The 26,985-nt window shown below is 44.8% G+C and overlaps 1 protein-coding gene across 1 annotated transcript in view; it reads left to right on the forward strand.

Moving 5' to 3' along the window:
- The first annotated feature begins 1,384 nt into the window (after window positions 1–1,384).
- Window positions 1,385–26,985, forward strand: part of ACER2 (alkaline ceramidase 2) — a 30,542-nt gene continuing 4,941 nt past the window's right edge. Inside the window, exons 1-5 of the mRNA XM_008530064.2 lie at window positions 1,385–1,780; window positions 9,969–10,083; window positions 10,827–10,968; window positions 17,571–17,708; window positions 23,878–24,015. Of these exons, the coding sequence (XP_008528286.1) occupies window positions 1,673–1,780; window positions 9,969–10,083; window positions 10,827–10,968; window positions 17,571–17,708; window positions 23,878–24,015 (641 nt within the window). The 5' untranslated portion in view covers window positions 1,385–1,672. The remainder of the gene's footprint in view (window positions 1,781–9,968; window positions 10,084–10,826; window positions 10,969–17,570; window positions 17,709–23,877; window positions 24,016–26,985) is intronic.

A 26,985-nucleotide genomic window follows, 5' to 3' on the forward strand; every position in this document is an offset into this window, starting at 1 on the left:
GTCTGGGTAATTCTGACCTTAGGAGAAGGTACCTGCCTACCTGGGTTCCAGGACACAGTGGAACCAGCTGTCTAGGAGGAAGACAAGTTGGGACAAAGATGAAAGGAGGAGTGTGGTTTGACCCCCAGGGGAGAAAGCTGGATTTCCTGGAGCCTAGGAGAGGAGTTGGGGCTTGCAGTTTCTGCCAGGGATGGAGATCTGGGGAGACATACAAATGGCTGTGCAGGTATCTGTGGAAGCTGGACCCTGGGTGCATTGGGCATTGGAGCCCCAGCTGGGATCCCACTGGACAGGGAAGCCAGAGAGAGGGCAGCCCCGAGGAGCTGCTGGCTTTCAGGGTACCATGCAGGCTTGAGCAAGGAGATCCAGGTGACAGCCACCACAGATTGCTGACCAGGACATCTTCTGTCACTGCCACTGTCCTGACCTGGAGTCCTAGAACTGCCCAAGGAAGGAGGACCAGAGCCATGATAGAAAAAAAAAAGAAAGAAAGAAAGGAAAGAACGAAGGAAGGAGGGAAGGAAGGAAGGGAGGAAGGGAGGGAGGAAGGGAGGGAGGAAGGGAGGAAGGGCGAGAGAAAGAGAGAGAGAGAGAGAGAGAAACAGAGAGAGAGAGAGAGAGAAAGAGAGGAAGAAAGAAAGAAAGAAAAGAGAGAGTGGCTTTCCCCAGGAATCGCTGGGACCAGATTAGCTTTGATACACAAATACAGAATAGTTACAGCGGCAAGGCAAAGTAGTTATGAGCAGATCTGAGATCATCCTGAATTTGGTTTCTAGCTCTGCCTCTTACTAACCGGAGTGGCACTGCCGATAGGGCCGATTTCACAGCATCCCCGCCGGAAGCACTGAATGAGTGATACACGGGAGCTCCTCAAACAGCGCCTGGCTCATAGGAAGTGTTATATCTGTGTCATCATCTCTAGTATCTTGGATGTTCTGGAGATGTCATACCTGCCACAATGCCTCCTCTGTGGGTTGGGAGGGCTGAAGTGTGACCTTATGTCTAATCGAAGACTAGATTAAAGCCTAACCGGAGTCCAGGCGACCAAGGGCAGGAACACATTCGAAATTGCAGAAGTGGGCGGGGTCTTCCTGCACCAGCCTATGGCACCAAGTAACCCCTTTCCGGCTTCGGAGGGACCAAGGGTTTTTCTCCGGCAAGAGCTCAGGCTTTCCACGCGTGGCGCGGGGAAATCGGTGCACACCCCCCAACATTCCGTTGGGGCCTGGGTACTTCTGGGTCTCCTCTTGTTTTAAATTTTTGCCAGGGTAGGCTCTGGCACTCTGCACACTGGGCGCCCGCCAGTCTGAACTGGGAGGTGGGCGTGGTCAGGTGTGGGCTGGACCGTCACCGCCTTTGCCACCTGCTGGGAGCTGGGGCGTCTGCAGGCGTCCGACACCGGGTCCCCGCCTCCCTCCGCCCCGCAGCCTCCGGGGTGGGCGTGGCCGCTCGGTGCCCGCAGGCTCCCACAGGGGGCGTGGCCAGGGGTGGGGTCTGCGAGCGAGTCACGTCCAACAGGCGGAGCTGAGCGCTGGGAGGCTGGCTGAGCAGGCGCCACATCCGGCTGCTGCTCCGCGGTGCAGAAAGCCGTCGCCGCCGCGGTTACCTTCCAGCAGCAGCTCTGGGCTCTTCTCGGCTGCAGGAGCTGCTGCTCCAATGCCCCAGAGCGGCCATGAGCGCCCCGCACTGGTGGGACCAGCTGCGGGCTGGCAGCTCGGAGGTGGACTGGTGCGAGGACAACTACACCATCGTGCCTGCCATCGCCGAGTTCTACAACACGGTGCGGGGCGCGGGAGTGGGGACCGCAGGCGGGCTGGCGGGAGGAGGCTGTCCCCAAGCGCCGCCGCGGCTGGGACCTGGACGTGGGTCTCTGCGTGTATCTGGGGCATTCTCTCTCCAGGGCCAGAGTCGACCCACGTCCCCTCCCCTGCGCGTTCCTTCCAGTTCTCCATCTGTCCTCCTCTCCTGTCCCTGTCCCCGACATCTGGGCTCATCCTCCTCCTCTTGTCATTTCCTTCTGATGGCTCTATTGTCTTGTTTGGTCCCTACGCGTCCCGAAGCCCATGGTCCATGTCAGCCATTCTCCCCAGTTTGGGTCAGTTGGGGGCGGTGAACCCGCCGGGACAACCCCCTTCCTCCCCTAAGATCTGTGGGGCGTGACGCACTTGGGTCGCATTGTGCGGTTTTGCCCTGAATACCTTTCTAGGAGTCCCGAGAAAGGGGTAGATTCCCTCCCCGGCAGGTTTCAGGGGCAGGGCCCATTTGGACCGTGCTGAGTTGCCCCCCACCCTGAGAATACACTAATAATAGGTCGAGTTACTTTTGGCCAGAATCAAGTGAATTACTACTAGTTCTTATTTCCTTGCCTCTGGTACTCAGTCTCACACCGGCCCGGACTTAGCTCTCCCAGGCCTGTGCGCTCTCCCGTTGCTAAGCCTGGGAGTGAAAGGGAAAGTTGGGAGGGATTGTGCGCGTGTTTCCCCGACTCGCCTAGGTCCCTGGATATGGGCGAGCGGAAACTTCCCCACTGCAGAATCCTGTGAGCTTTTAGTCTGTGGGAAGGAAAGCTTGCATCTGGGAAGAAAATGCTGCTTCTTTCCGTTGTGCCGATGGCTCAGGATTCTGGTACCAAATGTAGGAGTTTGCATGGTCATTTCTGTGGCTTATCTTTTGGCTGGCCTAACACGAAAAACAGGAACTCCTGGTTTGAGAGTCATTGTGAATTTGGGGTTGTTCTTTAGGATTTTCCCCTTAGATTTGCTGGAGAGAAGTCCTTGGCATGAGTTGTCCCATGAGCCAGTCTTGGGCCTTCTATTCATTGATGGGAAAACGGAGCTCTGGAGAAATTTCTGGCATGGCTGGGGCGACAGTCCAGCAGTCTGCACTCTCCCCCCTCCCCCCACCCCAGTGCTGAAATCCATGGCTGCCCTCCACACAGACACTTCTGCTCCTTTGTGTGGCTGGGTTGGTTCCTCAAGAAAACCTGGCCGTCTGCTGTCTGTCGGTACTGTGGAAGGTACAGTTAGTGGAGGTGGCCGCACCTCACCTGTTGCACAGCCTCTCTCAGAGCATACTGTCAGGTGTAGACAGGTGCCCACAGAGGAGGGACTGGAACAGGGCAGGGTACTCGGTTTCTTCATTTGTAAGTGGAGAAGTACTAGGAGTTTCACCAGAGTTAAAGAAAAAATGACAGCTTGGGGACAGGTTCTCACACGCCCAGCAAGGTAATTATCTGTGGAGTCTGAGGCCAGCAGAAAGTCAGGCCTGGTTATGTGGCCAAAAAAGTTAGCGGATAGCTGCTCTAAGCCTGCCTGGAAAAGCCCCAGAGTGCTGGATGAGGGGGTCTATTCTGTCTTTACTTTTAGTCTCGTGCCATGGGAGCTGTTATATGGTGAGTGCCAAAGTCTTGTGTAGGAGTGAACTGTTGATCTTCAGCGGCCGGCTCTTTGGCTGATTAGCCCGGCTGGCCCACCTGACAAACCTTATTCTCTGGAATACACATAAACCACAAAATTTGCTTTTAGCAAAGCGGAGAGCTTAAGGGTCTCTGAAAAGCAGTTGGTCCCCAAACTTTGTTGGGTGTAGGTCCAAAGAGTTTAGCAAAAACCATTTCCTCCTGTCTGTTCCCACACCCTGTTATCTTCTGATCCTTATCACAGGACAAATCTGTGCTTATCTTACTCCTGTATGGGGAAAGATAGTGGACTGTTATTAATGATAAACACCTCATTAAATCCTCATGGGAAGGCAGCTTGTCTAATTATTCATTTTATAAGAAAATAATAATCAGTACTAATTTTTGAGAAAAAGTTTAAAGAATTGAAGATGCAAAATCAGGAGAAGACTGGCAGAGGGATCTAGAACCTTCTTGATGGGTCTTGGGGGTGGCACATCGCTACTAAGACTTCAGTCGCTCCTGGCTACTGTTGATTGTTTGCTATGTGTGGAAGCCCTGCTGGGTGCGCTCCAGTCACCCTAGGCAGTGGGTGCTATTTGTTTTTATGTCCATTTGATAAAGGAGGAAACTGGGGCCTGGGTAGATTATGCAACTTGCTGAGGCCCAGAAATTCACACAACTCGAGTTAGAACTTGGTCGGTTTGACTCTACTAAGATAATACTCTTGAAGATGCAGTGCTGCCCTAGCCACCTTAGATGGATTTATGTGGCATAGGACAGGCGTTTATTAGTCAGTCTTTCTTTAACTTAAAACTCCTGCATTGAGACCATTTGATCAATAGGCTAATCATGATGTTTGATGTAAACTACCTTGTTTAAGGTAGTTTTTGTTATTGTTGTTTATTATAAAAGTAATAACACGATCGTGGTAAAAAAAAGAGTATGCAAGTTACAAAGTGAAAAATACCATTTCTTTATCTTTTTCAGACATTTTCTAGGCATATAAAAAGCACATGTATTTGTGTGAGCTTATAAAATATGTGTATATAGTGTACACACACACCACGATCTAAGTTTTTTTTTTTTAACCCAATTGAGATCATGCTACACAAACTCTTTTGTGCCTTGGTTTTTTCATGTAATATATCTTGGAGATAGTCCCATATTGGCTCATATAGAGTTATCTTCCTCTTTACAGTGTCCATACAGTATTCCATTTAATGGACTGACCATAGTGTATTTAGCCAGTTAATCCCTTATTAATGGATAATTAGAGGGCAGTTTCTGTTTGTTTTATTGTTTTCCTTTTGGTTTCTGAACAGTAATGCAATGAATATCCTCATATATGTATCTGGAGGTACTTTTGCAAATACATCCCTTAGATGGGAAATTGCTGTGTCGGGGGCATAATTCACTTTAAGGCTGATAATTATTGCTAAGTGGCCCACCAGAGAGAGTATCCTGAGGTATGCTCCCATGGACAGTGTTTGGGTATACAAAGCATTTTGCTTTTGGGCCCCGCAATTCTCTGTTGCCTCAAATCTTGTCATCATCCTTACTTCAGCCAAGCCCAAATATCTCTTCCAAGAACATATCATGCCCTTTCACAGCCTTTTGCTTGTGCACATTTTGTCCTGTTGCTTCTACATACAAGTTTTATTGACTTGAGCTTTTTACGTTTTAAGTTGTAAGGCCCAGTTGCAGTAAAGAAAAAGACTCCAGATCTAGCTGCTTTGGAGAAAAGTGGGGTCTACTTTTAACCGCTGAGCTTGGCCTTTGGGAACTCTGTTGCTGGGCAGTGACTTGGGGACAGATGGAAGTTAACTGGTGCTGAAAAAAGAAGTCTTGAAGCAAAATATATAAGTAAAATCAGCTTATGATCTGTCACCTCCCCCAATCAGCTCTGCCCCCATCTCAAGACAAGGAAAATAGGGTTCTCTTTATATGCCAAAGCCCACATCCCACTATCTATATGCAGAATTGTCTAGCTGTCTATCGATCTATCTATCTGTCTATCTATCTATCTATCCATCTATCTATCCATCCATCTATCTATCCCTCTATCCATCCATCTATCCATCCATCCATTTCCTGGGCAACCACTGTGTGCCCATCACAGAGACTAGACCCACACACAGCCATCTGGGTAGTGATGGCCAGAGCAGAGGTGTGTACAGTCACCAAGGTGTTACTAGTTCTCTGCGTGAGCTTGGTGTACTGTGGGAGGTTGGGTGGGGGTATCATGCAAGAAGGCCGCTAAGTAGGGGGACCAGCTTGTTCTGATTTACACAGGACTTTCCCAATTTTAAAACTGAAAGTCTCACTCCCTGGAAACCCTTCTCAGCCCCGGGGAAACCAGGACAGTTGGTCATCCCAGAGGCAGGAGGGGAACAATGGAATGGACAGTTAGGAATCTACATACAATTAAGATACACAGATAGACTACTCAACAGGGTAATGCCCTTTAGCTGTTAATGAGCCCACTGTTCAGAAAAACTTACAGCCAGTTGTTTTGTCCTGTTTACCCTGTGTCTGGGAAAGTGCACATTCACATGCAGCAGGGTGAGATTGCAGTCTGTTTATGAGATTATTTTGGTGCAAATGTTACGTAGGCCTTCATAGAATGAGGAACTTTCTAAGGAAACAATACATTTTTAAATCGTGGTTTCCTTTCAATTAAAAATCTATTCTGCAGGCATTAAACACACCAATTCTCCAAAGAATAACCCAACAATAGGCTTTAAAAAATACCCGTTGGCTGAACTGTTCAACTTTAGTGACCCACACAGTTTTGAGGGGAAGTTTTATTTTTCTGTAGAGATGGAGCCATTGAGTCTGTCTGGTAATCACGGCTCGTTCGCTTTTCCGCCTTTCTCTCGGAGTTCCTTCCTCTTTGTCTTAGAGAGTCTCCCTCTAATTTGGTCTTTTCCTTTTCAGAGACTGATGTCTTTAAAAGGCGAGGCCAGGAGGCATTGGCAGATGGGCTATGCAGAAGCAATAATGGGATTTCCATGTTATTAGGGAGAGTATGTTAAAAGAGCGCTTTAAAACAACAAAAGTTTGAAGTATCCTAATTTGACTGCAGGTGGAACAAACGACTTCATGCTTTTGTGCACAGTGCATAAATACGTCTAAAAGTGATTAGTGTGTACATTGTGGTAGCATAAATCGATAGAGCCATTTGGGGCACAGCTTGGCAGCAGATAGTTGCACTTGACTGAAGCAAGGGAGATGGAGAGAACTTGAGGCGATAAAGATGTACTGGGGTAGAGAGCACAATGTGTGCCATTTTCCGACATTGTAGGTGAGGCTGTAAATTGGTGCTCCTTCCACTGGGGAATGGCTAAACCGCGGCCATCTGCCGCACTTACAGCAGACGAGGTAAATCTGTATGAAGGAAGATGAGAGGGTTTGCAAGGCATATTGTTGAATGAGAAGAGGAAGTTGCAGAATGCTAATGTTAGAATAAGGGATATATATGTATTCACATAAATGTAAAGAAAATGACGTGAAGACTGAATCTGAGATCAACAGTTATCTCTAGGGAGGAGGCTAGAAAGGAGACTTTAGATGTGTAATGTATTCTTTTTTTTTTTTTTACGGGAAGACATTCATGTAATATGAAAGGTTTTAAGGTCCCGATGGTATAACAATTCCATTTTTTCCTCCTCCCCCTTTACCTCCGTTTCTTCCTTCTGCTATGTTTAACAAAGGCGAGGCATGTTTAAATCATGTAACAGGTTATGTGTGTGATGCAATTCAGAATTTTTAGATACCGATTGAGGAGTTAAGCCAAGGAGATCAGAATGTGGTTGGGTAGCTTGAAGGTGAAGATCAGCTTGGGGCAGTGAAAAGAGCAGGGGACGGGCTGCAGGATGCAGGCCCCAGCTCCGCGGGCGATTGCCTTTCTGACATTGGCCAGCCTGGGAGCCTTTCTGGGCCCTCCATGATATCCCCTTGAAAAATAAGTGATGGTCTTAAAGATCTCTCATCTTAACTGTTAAAGATCTCTGAGTCTTTAAGTGATTCCGTGGAAAGTTACAGACTGTGATAGTAACAATGAACAAAATAGCCTACTGCTTACATGGTATGTGGACCGTGTCCTCATGCCTCTGTACCTGCTGCTTCTTAGTAAATGAGAGTCAGCTGTATTTCCAAGACTGGAGACTGCAGACCACCTGGGACATCTGAGACCATTTATCCATCCTCTTGCCCAGGGTCACCAGAAGCTCATAGGGCTTCTATGTGGGAAAGAGAAGAAGATCTCCATTAGAGTGAACCAACTAGAAAAAGGTCCCCCTTTCTTTGAGAATGCCGCAGCCCCGCTAGGGACTTCAGACTTGGATTTTAACCAGAGGCAGCAGCCCTGCTCCCATCTTGCCCCTGAAAAGGCTGTTGTTCTCTTCTCTTTCCTTGTTTTATTTCTCTCCCATGCGCTCTTTCTCCCCTTTCTAAAAACTGTGTCTGGTTTGTTTTAGTCTTTTTTGTGGACCCCTCCCACCCCATTCCCAATGGTGTTGCTCCTTTAAACTTAGCTGTAGCCTTCACACTGCGTGCTTCCTATGTGTGCACAGTGCTTTACGAGGAGCCCCTCATTCCACAATTAGAGACGAAACTTAAAAAGTAGAATGTCCTTACCACTTCATATTTTCTGGCATGGCCTTAATTAAAAACAAAAACAAACAACCAGAAAATAACAAGTGTTGGCAAGGATGTGGAAAAATTAGAACCTTTGTACGTTGCTGGTAGGAATGTAATATGGTTCAGCCACTGTGGAGAACAGTTTGGTGGTTTCTTAAGAAGTTAAACATAGAATTACCGTATGATCCAGGAAAGCCAATTTGGAGATATACCCAGAAGAAAACAAGTGCCCAAAAACTTGTACATGAATGTTCATAGCAGTACTATTCACAACAATCTGTTAATGGATGAATAGATAAACAAAATGTGGAGTCCATACAATGGAATATTATTCAGCTGTAGAAAGGAAGTATTGATACATGCTACAATGGGGGTGAACCTCAAAAACATTACGCCAAGTCAAAGAAGCCAGACACAAAAGGTCATATATTGTATGACTCCACTTTTATGAAACATCCAAGATAGGTAAATTCATAGAGACAGGAAGCAGATTGGTGGTTACTACGGCTGCGGGGAAGGGGGCATGGGAAATGTCTGCTTAATGGGTATAGAGTTTCTTTTTGGGGTGATGAAAACATTTTAGAACTAGATAGAGGTAATGGTTGCACGTTATGAATGTATTAAACGCCGCTGAATTGTGCACTTCAAAGTGGTTAATTTTATGTTATGTGAATTTCACCTCAACTTAAAAAATCTTGGAAAAAAAGAAAAGGAACTGCTTGTGATCCCCCAAAACAAAACAGAACAAAAGACATACATAAAAGTAAATTAAAAAAATTTAGAAGGGCCAGCCCAGTGGCGCAGCAGTTAAGTGCGCACGCCCCGCTTTGGCCGCCTGGGGTTCGCTGGTTCGGATCCTGGGTGCCGCCGTGGCACCACTTGTCAAGCCATGCTGTGGGAGGCATCCCATGTACAAAGTAGAGGAAGAGGGCACGGATGTTAGCTCAGGGCCAGTCTTCCTCAGCAAAAAGAGGGAGATTGGCGGCAGATGTTAGCTCCGGGCTAATCGTCCTCAAAAAAAAAAAAAGAAAAAAATTAGAGGCGAGCTTCTGGAGTTATGCTGTCCAGTAGGTAGTCACTAGTCACATGTGCCAACTGAGCATGTGAAATATGGCTGATCCAGATGGACATATGCTGTCAGTGTGAACTTCATACTGGACTTCAAAGCCTTCTTATGAACAGAAGACTGTAAATACCTCATGAATGATATTTAGATAGTGATTACATGTTGAAATGACAATATTTTGAATATATTACATTAGATAAGATACATTATTTAAAAACAAAACACCAAATGCCCCCTGGAGAGATAACAGAGAGGCTTAAATCTACGTTAAAGTCTAAAAAATGAAATGATATCATTTAAAGCTGAGAAGGAACTTACAAATTCGATCTTTACTTAAAAGTAGGTTTTGATTAGGGTGACAAAGCTGACAAAGGCAGACTCAGGGAGAAACTAGGAAGAATCCTGCCTTCACGTGGATCCAGGAGAAAAGGCTGGCCTTGTGGGTAGAAAATGATTGGGGTGGAATGTGTCTAGACTTTCTCACCTCCTCATTAAATTTTATTTTTACCATTATTTAGTGCAGCCCTTATTTTTAAAAACGTATGTGCAAGTAAACTAGAATCCTTCATAATTAATCTGTGCAGAAAAAGAGTGAGTCATTGATTCTTCGAATTGAGAGAGGAGCCTGGCCGCTTTCACAGATTGCAGTGTTTTAAAGAAGTGGGATGAGGCCCCTGAATGGTCATTAAAGAAGTTTTCGGTTTTGCTGGTTGTGTACCTGCAGTTAGAAAAAGAGTGTAAGAGCTTAAACAAAGATGGATGGCCGCATTCGTCCCAGTTTGCAAAGGGCATGCGGAACAAGATGCTTTATTTTTGTACTCTTTTACTTAATATTCATATTTTTGTTTTACATTTCCCCCCCAGATCAGCAACATCCTGTTTTTCGTTTTACCGCCCATCTGCATGTGCTTGTTTCGTCAATATGCAACATGCTTCAACAGTGGCATCTACTTAATATGGACTCTTTTGGTTGTAGTAGGTAAGTGGATTCATTTGTGAGTGTAGACTGGAAGAGAGGAAATGGAATTCCATACTCTTCCTGTCCCCTTTGAACATTGTTTTATAAACCAAAGTCACTCTGACGTCTTAGCAAACTTTTATTTCGCTTGCTTGACGCCAAAAGAAAGACTCTTTTGAATACGGGCTTGATAACAAGGTTGGCTGTCACTATCACTTAGTTGCATTTGAGAGTTCGTTTATGTAATAGCTGTTGGTGTTGTGCCAATGCAATTTTCTGAAAACTTCAGAAGAAAGTCGTGTGAAACAATTGAACTCTGATGAGACTGTGGTTTCTAATGGATAAAATTAAAAAAAAATTCTAGATGTTTGAGCCTTCACTGTTCTGGGAAATACTTGTGTAATTTCCATTTCCTTCCATAGGCAGACTGGGAATTCTTAACAGTGAGAGAATGCTGACTTTTATTTACTGTGTGTTCCCGTGAAGGCTCAGTGGGTGAAGACAGAGTGTGTGTTAACTGTGGAATTATAAAGTTCTGATGAGCTGATATTTGGGCCTTACTTGAAATCCTCTTTCTAGACTTGAAGTCTGCATGCCTAGGTGGTGTGAATTTCTTCCTTCAGTTTCTTTTTTCAGAGAGAGCGAGCGATCTGGTGATTGCTATAGCTGTTGGTGAAAGGGCTGTCCTTAAGCAGGGTGTTGAATTTTGAGTCTGTTCTTGTGAGTCTGTGGTGACCTATTTTATTGGTTGTTATTGATTCTAGGAATTGGATCTGTCTACTTCCATGCAACCCTTAGTTTCCTGGGTCAGATGCTCGATGAACTCGCCATCCTTTGGGTTCTGATGTGTGCTCTGGCCATGTGGTTCCCCAGAAGGTACCTACCAAAGATCTTTCGGAATGACAGGTAAGCTTGTGCTAAGTATTTTTTGTGTTTACTGCTAGGTGCAGTACCCAATATAACAATGTATATATCAAGAAAAATAGCATACGCTTGGGTCCAGCTTTATCGTATACTTGTTTAATATCCAGTGATTGTTTATGGTCTGACAGTATAAATTAATTGACAGATAAAAGAGAGAATTTTAATATGCTTGAGGAAGAATTTATCTGACATTAGGGATGAAAAAGTCAAATGTCTCCCTTATTTGATATGAGCGAAAGTGGAAAGATTTTCGGTGGGGGAGAAATTACTGAAGGGTAGTCCAAAGACCTTTGATTTCTGGAACATTTCCTTGAGTTTAATCCAGCTTCACCACTTTTATATGTTTACAGTGGAATCCACACTAAGGAATTGGTTCTTGGAGCTATAGATACTGTTGTTCTCAAATTGTATTGTTTGTGCCTTTGATGAGAGCTTCACACACAGACACGCACACCCAGACACGCACATACACAGACACACACATGCATCTCCAAGCTGGAAACTCAGAATTTCAGGAAGGGATGTACTTTAATATCCATTGTGTTGTTGTGCTTATATGGTTATTGATCCAGTAAATATTTCTTGAACACTTACCGTTTACTATGCATTTTTCTAGGCACTGGAATCTAGCAGTAAACAAAGCAGCAGAGTCTGTGTCCTCGATGAGCTCACACTGAAGCTGGGGAGATGATGAATCAACACACACACACATGAATAATATAATGTTAGGGTGTGAGAAAGTGCTATGATGAAAAATGAAGCTGGTAAGGGGATGGTGGTGACTTGGGGAAAGCCTTTCTGAGGAGCTGTGTAAGATTGTTAATATTTGAAGAAACAGAAGAGAGTCAGGCTCGTAAAGATGAGAAATGCTCCTAGAGCAGATTACCCAAATATTTCTCTGCAGGGCACTGTGTTTTGTTAAAAAATATATATGGATAAATAGTCTACAAATATGGATTCAATTAAGCAAGCGGTGTATGCCCAGGGAAGAGCTATACCAGGAAAATAAAAGAATCCATTTCAATTTTCCTGGTACTCTCAAGAGGAATAGGAGCTGTGCAGCCGTTGGAGACAAAGGCTGTTCTCTCTGGACTGTGGTGGATGAGTGTCCATGAAACGTGCTGCCTGCAAAAGCACGCTGTAGAACTCTATGTGTAAGATCCTAATTTTATTTATTTACTTTTTTGAGGAAGATTAGCCCTGAGCTAACCTCTGCTGCCAATCCTCCTCTTTCTGCTGAGGAAGACTGGCCCTGAACTTACATCCGTACCCATTTTCCTCTACTTTGTATGTGAGATGACTGCCACAGCATGGCTTGCCAAGTCCGCCCCCGGGATCCGAACAAGGGAACCCCGGACCGACAAAGCAGAACTTTCGAACTTAACTGCTGCGCCACCAGGCCAGCCCCAGATCCTAATTTGACAGTGAATGAACCAGCCTCTTGTTGAGTACACCTCTTTGCATGTGCTGAGAAATGCCTGGGAAGATGCGGATGGCAACTAGTGCCATTGGCTGTTCTTAGGTATGAGGGTGGAGAGAGAACTTACACTTATACCTTTCATCTGTAGTGTTTTACAATTGTTTTTTTACAAAGAGCTCATGTTAATCTTTTAATACTAAAAATGTGTTTTTAAATGAAGTAGGGACAAAATGTACTTTAATTGGATTAGCTGTACAATCTTCAGCCTGGGCAGCAGGATTTGAATTAAATAGTATTATCTCTGAGTATCATCAAGCAGATAGAAGTATCCTCAAGAAGTTTACTTATCAGAAAATGCGAGAGAGAGAGGGAGAAAGCGAGCCAGCTGTTTATGAACAGCAGTGAAGAGGAGTATGTTCCTGGTCTGAGATGAGGTATGGTCTGCATCTCGCTGAGGCCTTCTCCTCAGCTGAGGAAGCGCCCTTTAAAAGGCAGCAAGTTGGTTTAGGCTGTCTCTGGTTTCTAGTCTTGTTGTTTTGTTTCCTTGTTCAGCTTCAGGAGAATGACTGAGGATGACTAGAAAGCCTCAGGAGGTGGGGAAGGGAGGTGGGGGAGGGGTGGGGAAGGAGTTGGGGGAGGCGGGAGATGAGGGCACTAGACAGAGTCATGAGGTGGCTTTCAGGCAGGGACTTTTTGACTCTGCTTGAGAAACACACATTTCCCTTTTGACTTTTTCTCTTGTCTCAGAAGGTGCCCTCCAGTCGCCTCCACCGTCTCCCTGAACACAGTGTATGTTAGGTTGAGAGCTGAGGAACCACTGTGCTCTTGGATCTGGTCTTTCAAGACCTTGGATCTGAGTGAGAAGTTGAAGAAATGGGAATAAGGGTTTTGTGTGTCTGTTTGTGGCATTCTGGAGGCCTGGGTGGAGATTCCAAATGACAGTTTTGAATGTGTTCATAATAAAGAAACTTTTTCTTTTCTCATTTCTTGAAGGTGGGAGAGAGGGAACGTTGTTATGAGGAGGAGAGAAGAAAACAGGTCAATGCTGTGGTAATTAAAGCTTACCGGCTTTAATGATGAAGACATATTGTGAGGCAGAGGGGTCTGTGCCCAGCTGGGCCTGTACCATCGCCCGCACCTGCACTGTTTCTCTGGGGAGGATGTGACCCCTCTCTCTTTGGTTTGAGCAGAGTCCTTGGAGGCACCACACGTGTCTATATCCCTGGCTTTGGAGAAGACCTGGGTTTGAAGCCTAGCTTCCTGCTTACAAACTGTCTAACTCGTCTTGACTCTTTAGCTTTCTATTTCCTCATCTGTACAGTTAGGTAAATGATAGTGTTCACCTCAGGGTTCTCGTGAGATGACCCTGCAGAGCTCTTCACATAGTCCTCAGAACACGGTGAGTGCTCAAAGGCGGCTTTCATTACTATCAATGGCTTGTAGAGGAGATTTCTGCCCAGCATTTCTGAGCTGTGCATACAAATTGAAGGAGAGAATGGGCATTGACCATTTCTATGAGCAAAGCAAGAAAAGGTGCATATTATAGGAAAAGTAGCTCACTGTAAGTCAGGATTTCAGCTCTATTTGTCCGTCTTCAATTTTCCAGTGACAAGGAGAGCGAGAAGGCCAAAGTCCTTTGTGTGGGCTTCATTCCCCGTGAGGTGGGGACAGGTGGCAGCTCTGCAGTGTAGGTGGAAGGCCAGACCAAAGATTTCAGGTCAAAACCAGGATTTCTGTAGACCGGGGATTGTGTGGTTAAGCTACTGGAACTGACCAGATTGCTGACATTTCTCTTTCTCTCTCTCTTTTTATTTTGTGATCTAGACTTTGCTGGAATATTTCTAAAAACATATTAAGAGTTCAGGTGCGAGATTTCTGGAGAAGAGAGAGTAGAGTGAGGCAGCCAAGTGGCTGGCTCAGACAGATAGGGATTTGAATAACAATCCGCTTTTTTTAAACCTCTGACACCTCATTTTGCTCACCTGTAAAGTGGAGATAGTGAAAGTATCTACCTCATGGCGTTAGAAATATTTGGGAAAATCGTTTAAGTGTCTAGTGCAGTGACTCTACAGAGTAAGGACTCAGTAGTGCCAGCAGTTATTATGAATGACTGATATGGATAAGTGTTTTGAAGTCTGTCTAGAACAGCAGGGAATTATTAAAGTTCATTATGTAAATAGGAATAATTGTGGGTTTAAAAAAAGAAGGGCTTTCTTTCAGCCTGCCTGGAATGTCCTAAGAATTGTCAGGACATGCGCTCAGCTGTTGATGGTTATTAATACTTTTTAGGCATTTTTGTTTTGAGAAAAAAAAATAAGAACAAAGAACTAATAGGCTAATTGTATCCATTTCTTAAAGAATTTATCCTGCTGTGGTCTTTATGATTTTGCCTCTACAAAACTAGGGACAGCCTTCACTTCATAATCCAGCTCATGTTTTGAATCCTGAATAGCAAGGCTGCAGGCTGGGGGCCTGTCAGTCCTGCTCTCACACTGGCTGGGTGACTTGAGGCCGCCATCTGAGACTCTCTGGGCCTTATCAGATCTGTACTTATAAAAGGACAGGGATGGACCTTCCAGCACCAAATGCTATCGTCCTGTGAACATCAGGGACTTGTTCTAAATAGTTTGTGTGTTAGCCCTCTAGGGTAGTTTAAAGCAGTCGATCTTAACCAGGGGCATTTCCATCACTTAAGGTGCATCTGGGGTTTATGGACATGTTTTTGGTCGTCGCAGAGATGGGCGGTTTTATCATCCATAAATTTTATTTCACTTTAGAAGAGTAAGAGGGGCATTACCAAATCTTTGATATAATAAAGAGGCACAGGGTCTGAGAAGGCTGAACACCACTGCTTTAAGGGGTAGCTGATAATAACATATCAGTTCTATTTTAATGATATTATGGTGACAGTATTGGGTTGCTAGATTTTGATTGGGGGAATACAGGAAAAAGGGGTGCTAGGGGTTCTTTGACCCTGTGTTCCACTGTGAGCCCACAATGGGCTGGAAAGTTGAAAATAGGACCAGAGACTTCAGTACGGGTTGTTTAGAAAACTCCCGATCAGGGCCCGTTGTGTCTGGATATTTCTAGTTGTCTTGTGCCCGGGTCTCTGGTGACTGTGGTTGGCTGGGCTGGCCACGTGACCTCTGTTGACTTGTGCTGGTTGCAAAAGCCACCTTCCCCAAGCACATTCCTCCACACCCTCTGGAGTCGACGACGTGGGGAGGTGTCTGCCTATGTTCTCCTTAAAGAGAGCATGTCTTGTCAAGCTTACTGCCTTTGAACTCTTTGGTGGCACTCCACAGAACCTTTGGTGATTACAGCACCAGCTCAGTCAGATTTTCCTGGAGAGTGTAATATTATTAACAGTAATAATATTATTTAAAATAGTGTTTATTCTCAAATGATGGTAAGACAATAGTAATAGTGGGTTATTGGCACACACCGTGTACCATACCAGGCACTGTGTCACGTGCTTTAATGCGTGCAGGAATACCATGAGGCAGGGTGTCTTCGTTTTCATATGGGAAACCTGAAGTCTGGAGAGTTTAGTGACTTGCCAAAGGTGCCACAGCTACTGAGTGATGTGATGGAAGCAGAATGTGAACACACATGGGTCTCACTGTAACACCTGTGCTTTTAACCACTCTGTTGTTCTCTCCTGTGTCTGAATCCTAAACATTGGATACAGGCAAGTGATGCAGTCTGGAAGTTTTTGATTGTGTTTATATGAGCTAAGAAGGCCAAAATGCCTTGGTTTGTGTCACAGAACCTTAAACCCAGTAAAAGAGTTTTTGCGGGTCCCCATGGGCTGTGTGCGTGACGGGGGTGGGGGAGCTGTGTGTGGCTGCTATCCCCAGACTGGAGTAAGCAGCCTTTTATCCAGTAGCTGAAGGATGTCCGCCAAGGCCAGGAGAAAAACACAATTCTCCTGAGGATTTGCTGCCTGGATTCTTTCCCATGTGTATATTTTTTCTCTGGTCGAAGTTCAGGGCTACAATTCCTATTCCTTCCAGTCAGAAAGTTGGCAGCTTGATCAATGATTTCCTGTGCCTTGATGATAAATGGTTTTCCTCTTTAAAAGATAAATTTGTATTTTGAAGATTTCAATGCACTTTGATTTCTTTATGATGGAATTTCATTCGGATTAGTTTCCTAACTATGACCTGTTCCATGGCTTTTGGCCAAAGTAAATAGTGCTAATGAGGAATAACAGAAACTTCAGGAAAATTACGCGTTCCTAAATTTCAGTCATGGATGAGGCCTTGAGATCTTCTAGCCCAGCCTTTTCATTTTTTAGATGAGGAAGTGGCGTCTCAGGGAGAGAAGAAGGACCGTGTCCAGGATCACGTCGCCACTTCTGGTTCTTTCTATTGAAAGCACCTCCACTGAAGGGTGTGAGGATGGTATCAGCTATTTTCCTAAGATTTACCACGTTGAAAATTTGTCAACACAAAATTCTGATGTGTACTAGTGGGTTGTCAATAAATATAGACACTATTAGAATTTTTTCCAAAGACACTTATTTTTGTGTGCTAGCCACACAGGACATTCTTTCTTTTACACTAGGAAGCTTTATAGTTTGCAAATACTCTCTGTTTTTGTTATAAAAGTCATACACATTCGCTTTGTAGAACAGGGGTTGGTAAACTGTGTTCTGTGAGCCAAATGGATTCACTGCCAGTTTTTGCAAATCGAGTTTGATTGGCGCACAGCCATGCCCATTCGCTTACTTGTTGTCTACAAGGGCAGAATTGAGTGGCTGTGGCAGAGACCCTATGACCTGCAAAACCTAAAGTATTTACTATTTCACTCTTTACAGGAAAAGTTTGCCAAACCCTGCTGCAGAACATCTGAAAAAATAGAGAAAAGTAACGCTGAGAAGACAGTTATCCATATCTCACCTTCAGGACCTTAGCTGGATTCTAATTTTAGCATTCTCGTGGCTAAATATTTTGAAAATCTCTGATTATTTCCTAAGATCGACTCCTGGAAGTGGAATTACTGAGCCAATGCGTGTGACAGGTCTTTGGAGTCTTGATACTTGGCGCAGAATTTCTTTTCAGTCTGCCCTCCCACTGGCACTGCCTGTGCCCTGCGCTTGTTTTAACAAACACACACGACCTCCTTTGCTAATGGGTTTGGTTTGCTTTCACCAATTCAGGGGCAGGTTCAAGGCGGTGGTCTGTGTCCTGTCTGCAGTGACAACATGCCTGGCGTTTGTCAAGCCCGCCATCAACAACATCTCTCTGATGACCCTGGGGGTGCCTTGCACTGCGCTGCTCATTGCAGAGCTCAAGAGGTGGGTGCGTTCTTCCTGGCTGCCCCTTATGCTGTCCCTGTGATGGGGACCCGCCAGCTCCTGGTTCTTTTATTGCCCTCTGGTGTCGAAGAGGAGTTTTACTCTTCACAAAGAGTTCCTGACTGTTGGATTAGAAGCAGGTTTGATGGTTTTGTTCCAAATGTGAATGTTCTCATTTTCAGAAAGAGGGGAGCAGTTGTTTAATGGATGCAGTACATCCCAATGATCAAAGCTAGTTTAGCAGGAACACTCAAGGACCTGGTGAGTGCCTAGACCAAGCTGCCTAGACTTTGTGGAAAGGAAAATAGATTTGTTCACATGACAAGAATAAGGAGAAAAAAAGAGTCCTAAAGAGGCTGTCGCATTCTTACACTGAAGGAAAATATATGAATTTCTGTGTACAAGGTGACATTGACTTCAGGTGTAATACTGTTGACTGTGCCACTTTCTTTGAGGCTTAGTTTCTCATTTACAATCTATGAGTTTGTAAAGCCTTTGCTATTTGCATACGTATTTTCCTTTGGGAAGTTGTATACTCAGAGTTCAGGTTGATATCCAGAAACATTTTCGTTTAGCTCTTGTGGTACACAGCTGTCTTCTGCTAGCCCCAACTAAAATACATCTAACCACTGCCCTTATTTTAATACCCTTTGAAAATGCTTCTTTTTCTTTGCACCCACTTTTATTTATTTATTTATTTATTCAGGTGAGGAAGGTTGGCCCTGAGCTAACGTCTGTAGCCAATCTTCCTGTTTTTGCTTGAGGAAGAGTGGCTCTGAGCTAACATCGGTGCCAGTTTTCCTCCATTTTGTATGTGGGATGCTGCCACAGCATGGCTTGATGAGCAGTGTGTAGGTCTGCGCCCAGGATCCAAACCTGCAAACCCCAGGCTGCCGAAATGGAGCATGTGAACTTAACCACTATGCCACCAGGCTGGCCATGCACCCACTTTTAGAACTGCATTGTAATTCATGACTCTCTCACTGTTATGAACACGGAGTGTCTTCATTGAAGTCTTGTGTTTATCCCCCTTGGTGAGAGTTGCTCTGTGTAATATGTTAAGTCAGCTTTGTCTCAGTCTTTGTTTTGAGAGGAGACATATATGTATACATTTCTTCCCATTGCTTTGCCTCTGGAGGTTGCTTTGATTGTCCACAACACGAGGCAGGGTCAAAGGCAATTGGAGAGGTATTTAAATTTGCTGGCTGGCAGTGGAAGGATGCTGTCACGTCTTGTCTACTCAGCCTTCAACAACTGGAGAAGTAAGAGACCCATCTCAGAACACTAACAGATCTTGAAGCTTTTTGGAAAACACACAATTAAATTGCTGATGAAGACATCTGAAATGGATTCGTAACAGTCAGTCTGGTGGTGCTGGCTTATAACAGGCCTGAAGTGAATAGAATGTTCTGGACTTAGGTATCTTTCTTGAGAATTCACTGCAATCTATTTTCATTTTAACTCTTGAGTCTAATAATATGTTTTGGCCTGTAATTTTATTAAAAAGTAGCTTAAGGAAAGGTAAAAGATTTTTAATTCATAATATATAAACTAGAGTGAATGAGGGAATACAAGTGGTTAGGGCAGATTAGTGTATACTGCTGCACAATTGTGGTCTTTAAACAGGGAAATATATTTTCCTGAATACTCTTATCTTTTTAATAACAGAGGAAATAATTTCTGCTCCATGCTTAAAAACTTTGCCCCTGAAAAGCTAGCCATCATTACTGCCAATTGGTCTTCATCATCACATTAACAAGTTGCAGCGTCATGGGAAGCATCCGTCCTTGCATCGAGGGCCAGTCTTCCTCCCTCGTGATAATTCACCTATTCTATACCCACTTGACTTCTGTGAATTGTCTACTGTGTTATCCCTCCCTCTCCGAAGGATCCTTTCCATTAGCCTATAGAAACATTTGAGTCTCTCCCATCTTCTCTAACAGCCAGCTAGACTCAATCCATGTCAGTCTCCAGCCCCCACCCTTTATCTCTGTTGTATATCACAGCCAAACTGCTGTAAAAGTTGTCCCCATCCCTCACCTCTTATTTACTCTTCAACCCATTCCAGCCTGGCTTCTGCCCCCACTTGGATACCCAAACCCCTCTTGGCTGTACATCCAGTGACGATGTTTTCGGTCCTCCTGAATCTTACATGTTGTCCTTTCAGCTGTTTGCACAATTCACCCCTCCTCCTTGAAACGTTCTTTCCTGGGACTCCGCTGACACCACACCCTCCTGGTTTCTGCTCACTCTGCGGCAGCTCCTTTCCCGTCTCTCATGTAAGCTCCTTCTTTTCTACACACCTTTGCATGTAGGCATCCCTTAAGCTGCGGTCTCCTCTCAGCCGTTCTTCCTTTATACTCCCCGCCAAAGGTCTCATCTACCCACATGGCTTTAATTGCTGTACATATGCGAATGACTCCTGCATTTATGTCTCCCACCCAGTCCCTCCTTCAACCTCCACCATCATGTATCTAGCTGCCTACCTGACCTCTCCAACTCCGTGTGTCACAGGCGTCTCCCATTCAGCTTGTCCACAGCCAGATTGCCAATCTGTCTTTTCCATTTCTGGTTCTCTTAATATTTCCAGCTGCACTCAATGGGAGTGCTATTTACCCGTTTGCTCAAGCCAGAAGCCTGGCTTCCTCTTCCTTCCCTGAACATCCCATCTGATCACAGTCATTTTTCTATTAGTTGACATTGCAATTAAGATCACGTTCAAAAGCCTCAGCATGGCCCCTGCCTGCTGATCTCTCCCACGTGAAGCTCCCCATTACATTCTGTCCTCTAGCCATCAGAATGGCTTCCATGTCCCCAAGGGGACCTCGCTCCTTGTGGCCCCAGGTTCGTGTTCATGCTGTCCCTTCCTTCTGACCCTTCTGCTTGGCTCACTTCTGCTCATCCATCAGGTTTTGGTTCAGCTGTTTATATGCTCTCATAGCTCCCCAAATTTCTCCTTTATGACACCCATCCCAGTTGTAATTAAAAAAGTATTTGTGCCGTTGTCTTGCTCAGTGCCTGTCTCCTCTGCTCGACGTAGACTCCACGTGGCCAGGGAAGAGGTCCCTGTGCTCACTGCTGTGTCCCAGCTCCCACCCGAGTCCAGCAAGGAAAGAGAAGACGGTTGTTGGCCTGCTTTGATAAAATTCCCAGACGAGAGGCTGCCCTTGCTGCTCTTTGCGTTTCCTTCCAGGATCTTCCCAGCTTGTCAAAGGCGATGACCTGTAATGCCTCAGCTAAATGCTTCTCATCGCCCTCTGCTCAGAGGAAAGAGGGGAGGGGCTAGTTTTTAGCTTTCTGTTTCTCGTTAGCCTCATTCTTAGACTTGTTTTAGTCTGTTCACATTTTCACTGTCCTTTCTGAACCTTCTCTCAGACATGAGGAAACAAAATTTTATTATGATTTGGGCTCATCACCTGACATTGAGTGAAATTTATCATGTTGTCACAATCCCAAGTGACTCAGCTACATCTAAATTATTTTAGATTGGACTTTTTTTCTGATTATAGGAGTGAATTTATTGTTAAGAAAAACTTTGAGAATATGACCAAGGGTCAAGAAAAGAAGAGATGGTAGACATCCTTTCAGGTTTTTCTATCCTAACACAGGGTCTTGCTGTGTATATGACTTCTATCCTGCTTTTTCCACTTAACCTCACACTGACATTTTGATATTAGCCCTGAAAAGTGAGAATAAAACCTAATGGAGCCCAGGTTTGGACAAGCCCTAAGCACAAGCAAGCCTGGCCAGCAGCATCTGGCAGGACCTGTCCCTCTAGAAGCAGAGGAAGGGACAGTGCCAGGCAGCCCCGAGCCCGACTCTGCAGTGCTTGCCCTCCTGGCCCTGACCTACCCCTTATGTGACCAATCGCCTGACCTTCCGTCTCTCTTGCCACTTGCCACGTGACAGCATCTCCACCTCCCTGTGCTGCAGTGTTCCTGAAGCCAAACTTTCTAGGTTTAATTAACTAGAGTGTACGTAGATCCTCTTGTACCAGACTAATTGTCTGTACTTTGCTGACACTTGTTTTTGTCAGTTTTCATTTTACCTTTTAAAATGGCAAAGCAGGAGCCCTGTTTATTTTGCCTTCTACAGTGCCTAGCATGGATTCTGAGAATCTGGTACCCAATCAATAAGGTTACTGTTTTTTTTGAAATCTAAAAAAAAATGTTCTGCTCGGATCACTAGAATCCAACTAAAATTGTCCGTTTCTTCCTGTTTTATCTATTCATTTGGCACGCATTTATTTAATGCCTGTTCTGGGCACTGGGTATACACTGGTGAATAAAATAAGTATAGTTCCTACTGTCATTGGTCTTACAGTGTAGTGGATACTAGACATTAAAAAACCTACACAAATGACTACATAATTTCAGCTGGTGGTAAGCGTTTTGAAGGAAATGGCAGGGTGCCGTGAGGGGCTGTAATGGGGGGCGACTACATTAGATGGTGGTGGGGCTGTTGAGAAAGTCTGTCTGAGAAAGTGCCTTTGAAGCTGAGACCTGAAGAGGAGGAGAAAGATGGGCCGAGAGGGAGGCACAGCCTGTGAGAGAGCACGAGGTCGAGGGGACCCTTCAAAGGCAGGTGAACTCAAGAGATGGGGGACGAAAACGGGTCATCTCTTTGTTTTGGTCACTAAGTGGAAATCTAGTCACTAAGTCTGTCATGGGCCTTTATTCTTTCAAAAAGCTCTTCAAGGGATGCCTGTCGCCCTCCTACACAAGGCCGTTTCAGGTTGTTTCGAGCAGTCTTTCTGGACCTGCCGCCCGTCCTGGTTTTGCTGATGCTCTTGCTGGGGTTTCTGTCGAGCAGCTGGGAGAGGCCCCAGCGGGCCGGGCCTCAGATGCTGGTCATTTGCTCACACATATACGGACAAGGAAAGACGACCTCCAATGGGGACAGATGTCATGCTGGCCTCTGGGGTCTGAGAGAACGAGCTTGACCGACCGAGGAGTGGGCCACTGAGGGAAAGGGACCCCAGGGGTGTTTAGAAGACCCCTCAGCCACTGGCTGCCTCGGCGCATTGGTCCCAGGAATAGAAGTCCCCCACTTTCTGAGCAACTCGGGAACAAGGAAGGAAAATGGCAGTTGAAGTTTCCCTTGGGCTGTTAGCATTTGTTTCAGAAAAACATTTCGGGCAGGGTATGTAAGAGCTCGTTGCTTTGGTGGCCAGTGTCAGGAGCCTGCCGTGTTCCCGGCACAGCCCCTGGGGGCCAGAGATGCAGCAGGAAGTGGCTTCATCTCAGCGGAGGACAGCATAACAAATATATAAGCAAATGGAGAGGCCACCCGAGGGGTTATGGTCGCTACAGAGAAGATTAGAGGAGGGAGAAAGTGAGACTGGTGGGGCAGTTGTTAAAAACAGTGGTCAGCCAAGGGCTTACTGAGTGACATTTGAGTGAAGACTGAAGATGGTGAGCCATGAGGAACAGCATTCCAGGCAGCGGGAAAAGTAAATGCGAAGGCCTGGAGGAACATGCCTGAGATATTTGAGGAATGGCAAGGATCCCCTGGGGCTTGGATGAACAGAGGCAGCGAGGGATGGAATACATAGGAGAAGCCAGCACATGAGGGGCCCTGTGGCCATTGTGGGCACTTTGGCTTCTGGGAGAAGGGGAAGATGTGGGAGGTTTTTGAGCAGAGTGTCGAGAGTTGACTGTAGGACTGAGGGTGGATGGACGCGACTGCTGTGATTAGGCAAGACGTGATACTGGCTTGGACCCAGGTGGAGGTGGTGGGAAGAGGTCAGATCTGGGATGTTTTGAAGGTAGAGCTGGTGGATTGGGTGTGGGGTGTGTGAGAAAGAGAACAATGACTCCAAGATTCTTGGCTTGAGCTGCTAAAAGCGTGGAATGACCTTTTCCCCGAAAGGGTTGGGCCAAGAACAGGTGTTGGGCAGGGGAAAGATTTGGGGTTCCTCATGGACGTGCTACAGTGAGATCTGTCTAGACATGGGGGGACAGTCGAGGAGCTCTGCAGTCAGGGGAGAGGCCTGGGTGGGAAGTATGGCTTCGTGAGCCATCTGTGTCCATGTGGTGTTCACGTCCACGAGATTGTGGAGAGATGGTAGGTAGGATAGGAACTCTAGTGCCAAGGGGTTGGGGAGAAGTGGCCGGTGAAGTGGGCAGAACCAGGACTGACGGCGAGTTGCTCTCGGATCCCCATGCAGGTGTGACAACGTGCGTGTGTTTAAGCTGGGCCTCTTCTCGGGCCTCTGGTGGACCCTAGCCCTCTTCTGCTGGATCAGTGACCGAGCCTTCTGCGAGCTGTTGTCGTCCTTCCACTTCCCCTACCTGCACTGCGTGTGGTGAGCCCCGGCTAATGGGGGGTTGGCTGCAAGACAGTGTCTGGGCTTGCTGGCAGGCTCCCGTCTCCCTGCAAGGTGCGCAGGGGACAGCAGAGCCTGGGGCCCCTCCCTCCTACAGAGACTGGCAGCCGTTTCAGAAGCACTGAAAGTCTTGTCAAAAGCAGAATCGGCTCCGGGGAGCAGGCTTGGCCAGAACAAAAAGACCTCATTGTTTATACTTGAGGTCTGCAGTCTCCTCGCCCACCTGAGCTCCAGCTCCATCTCTAGGCTGCGGGGAGGGGAAAGGCTTGGGACAGATGGGATGTGGGGACGGGGACAGTCCCAAATAGGAACCACTCCTTTGGGGCCTGAGTGACCAGTTGAAGGCATGGTCTCACAGCTCATCAAGGGCCAGTCTCACCCATTTGTTGTACAGGTGGAAACAGAGGCCCAGAGGACTAAAGTGAATTGTTGGGGATCACCACCCTGATATATGAAACCAGCCCAGGAGTTTGATAATAGGGAATTGGATCATCTATACTTTGGAATGCTCAGGATACACTGTTAGGTTAAAAAAAAAAAGAAAAAGCGGGTTACCAAACAGCATGCAGATTCCTATACTCAGAAGGCTGAGGAGGAAATTGAGCGGCTTTCTTCTAGGAACCGCTTCACCCCAAGCCCAGAGGCATCCTTCCCTCTCCATCCTCCACGGCTTCTGATTGCAAAGGATAACAAGGACCAAGAGAACGCTGCTTTACACTGTGCCTTGTAAACTGAGAGCATCTGGGGAGGAATGCTAGTGGTTAAGAGTTGGAAAAACTTTGCTAGATCCAAGGTCAGAAGAAGCTTGACTTCTCTCAGGAGATGGGTTTAGGCAACCGTTTCTCCACTGTTTGAAAGAATTCGCTTCAATTCCCTTGGACATATGAACTTGTATGTATCTACCACGAAACCTGGTCATCTCTCAGTTTAAGGCTTGGGGACTTCCACAGCTGTTGGCAAAAGACAAAACAAAGTAAAACAGCACAAATTGAGGATTTTAATTTGGAATCTTAGTCTTAGGATCCATTGTCTGAAATTTCTTAGGGTCGACTTTGACTCACACTAGTGAATTTATACACACTTTTATATTTGCTGAGTTGTAATTCACAGATAATAAAATGCACAGATTTTAAGCACATCCTTTGATACGTTTTGGTAATTGTATGCACCTGTATAAATACCATCTCCTTCAAGATACTGTAGTACACTTTAATCAACTCAAGGTCCCTGGTCACACTAGTGATATAAGTAAAATTCAAAAGTTAGACTGTAATAACTTTGCCTCAAACTTAATTTATTTCTCAATTTGGTGTACTTTCTGTTTTGTTTTTCAAAGTTGAACCATCTTTTTGTCCCAGTTATAAAATGACATATATTCGGTTTTTATAGCAAATTTTAACAAGAGCGAAGTATGTAACGAGAGATGCTCTCATAATTCCATCCACCAAAGAGAGAGAGATAACAATTGTTAACAGCCTAATGTATATCCTTCCAGATTTTTTATATGTATATTTCTCTAATTCTACTTTTTAAAAACAAAAATAGCATCATTCTATACGTGATGCAAACTGGTCCTTTTTTTGTTGTTTAAACCAAATGCTAGATCACGGACAACTTTCCTTACTAGTGCATATATATTTTTTTCATCATTTTTTGTGTCAATTAATACTTCACAATATGGATGATTTACAATTATATTTACAATTATATCCAACCTCTCTGTTAGTGGATATTTAGGTTATTTCTGATTTTTCGCTTTTGCAAACAATCACTAATGAACACCTATGTTTGTAACATGCCTGAATATTTCTTTACATTACATTGTAATATATATTGCCAAATCCAGAGAGATTACATCAATTAACACTTTCTACTAAAGTCAATAAGCTGATGCCTTTTACCCACACTTTCACACATATTGGATATTAACTCTTTCAAATCTTTGTTAACCTGATTGAAAAAAATTATATTCTGTTATTTTCACATCTTTTAAAAAAAATTGTATTTTTATTGGGCATTTTTTCCAAATGTAAATTTGCTACGTATATTTTCTCTTTTGAAATATGCCTTTTAAGTTTCTGTCTTTCCTGTAGAGTATTTCTATTTTTAAAAATTTATATCCAGCACCTAGTGCCTGGTGCATAGTAGATAGTCATCACTGTCGAATAACTACATGGCATTTATTGTACAAATTTGCACCACTTTCAAAAGTACGGAGAATAGTACATTGAGCCCCCAGGTAGGCAATACCCAGCTTCTGGATTATCTACATGGGGGCCAGTCTCGTCGTGCCCCCTCACCGGCTAGCCACTCCCCCGCCGATTACTTTAAAGCAAATCCCTGACATCCTATGCAGTGATGAATTTTCGGTTTCTTTGTAATATGGACATTTTAACTCTTTGTCATATGGTGCAAATATTTACCTCCCGTTCCCATTTATCCTTCAGTTTATTAATGATATTTTTGTACCACACTGGTTTTAAAGTTTCATGTTCTCATATCTGGCAGTCTTTTCCTTCAGAATTTTGGCTTTTTTCTCTACGTGCATGACAGAATGGCCGTGACATCCCTTAAATAACACGGTCCTCAAGGAAACAAATCAGTAGCACTCTTAGAACCATCTTTATTACGTGTGTTTTTAAACTCTTCTCTACACGCGTTACAGAACAGCTGTCACAGCTGTTGCCTTTATGGTTTCTGAACTTTGTGTCATTCCAAGAAAGCCCTCTCCCACCAAAGTTTGTAAAAAGATTTTCTTTGAATATGTTTTAAAAATATATTTTAAATCTTTAATTCATCTGGAATTAAGTTTCGGTATAGGGTATAAAGAAGAATTATGTACCTTTAAATGGTCCCTTGCTTGATAAAGGTTAATATTAAAACCTTCTACAGGCACAGTAAAGATAAATTTAAAAAAAAAAAAAAGAGTTCCCCTACTAAACTGAAAAG

The sequence above is a fragment of the Equus przewalskii genome, chromosome 22 (assembly GCF_037783145.1).
Source record: "Equus przewalskii isolate Varuska chromosome 22, EquPr2, whole genome shotgun sequence".
In the NCBI taxonomy this organism is placed as follows: Eukaryota; Metazoa; Chordata; class Mammalia; order Perissodactyla; family Equidae; genus Equus; species Equus przewalskii.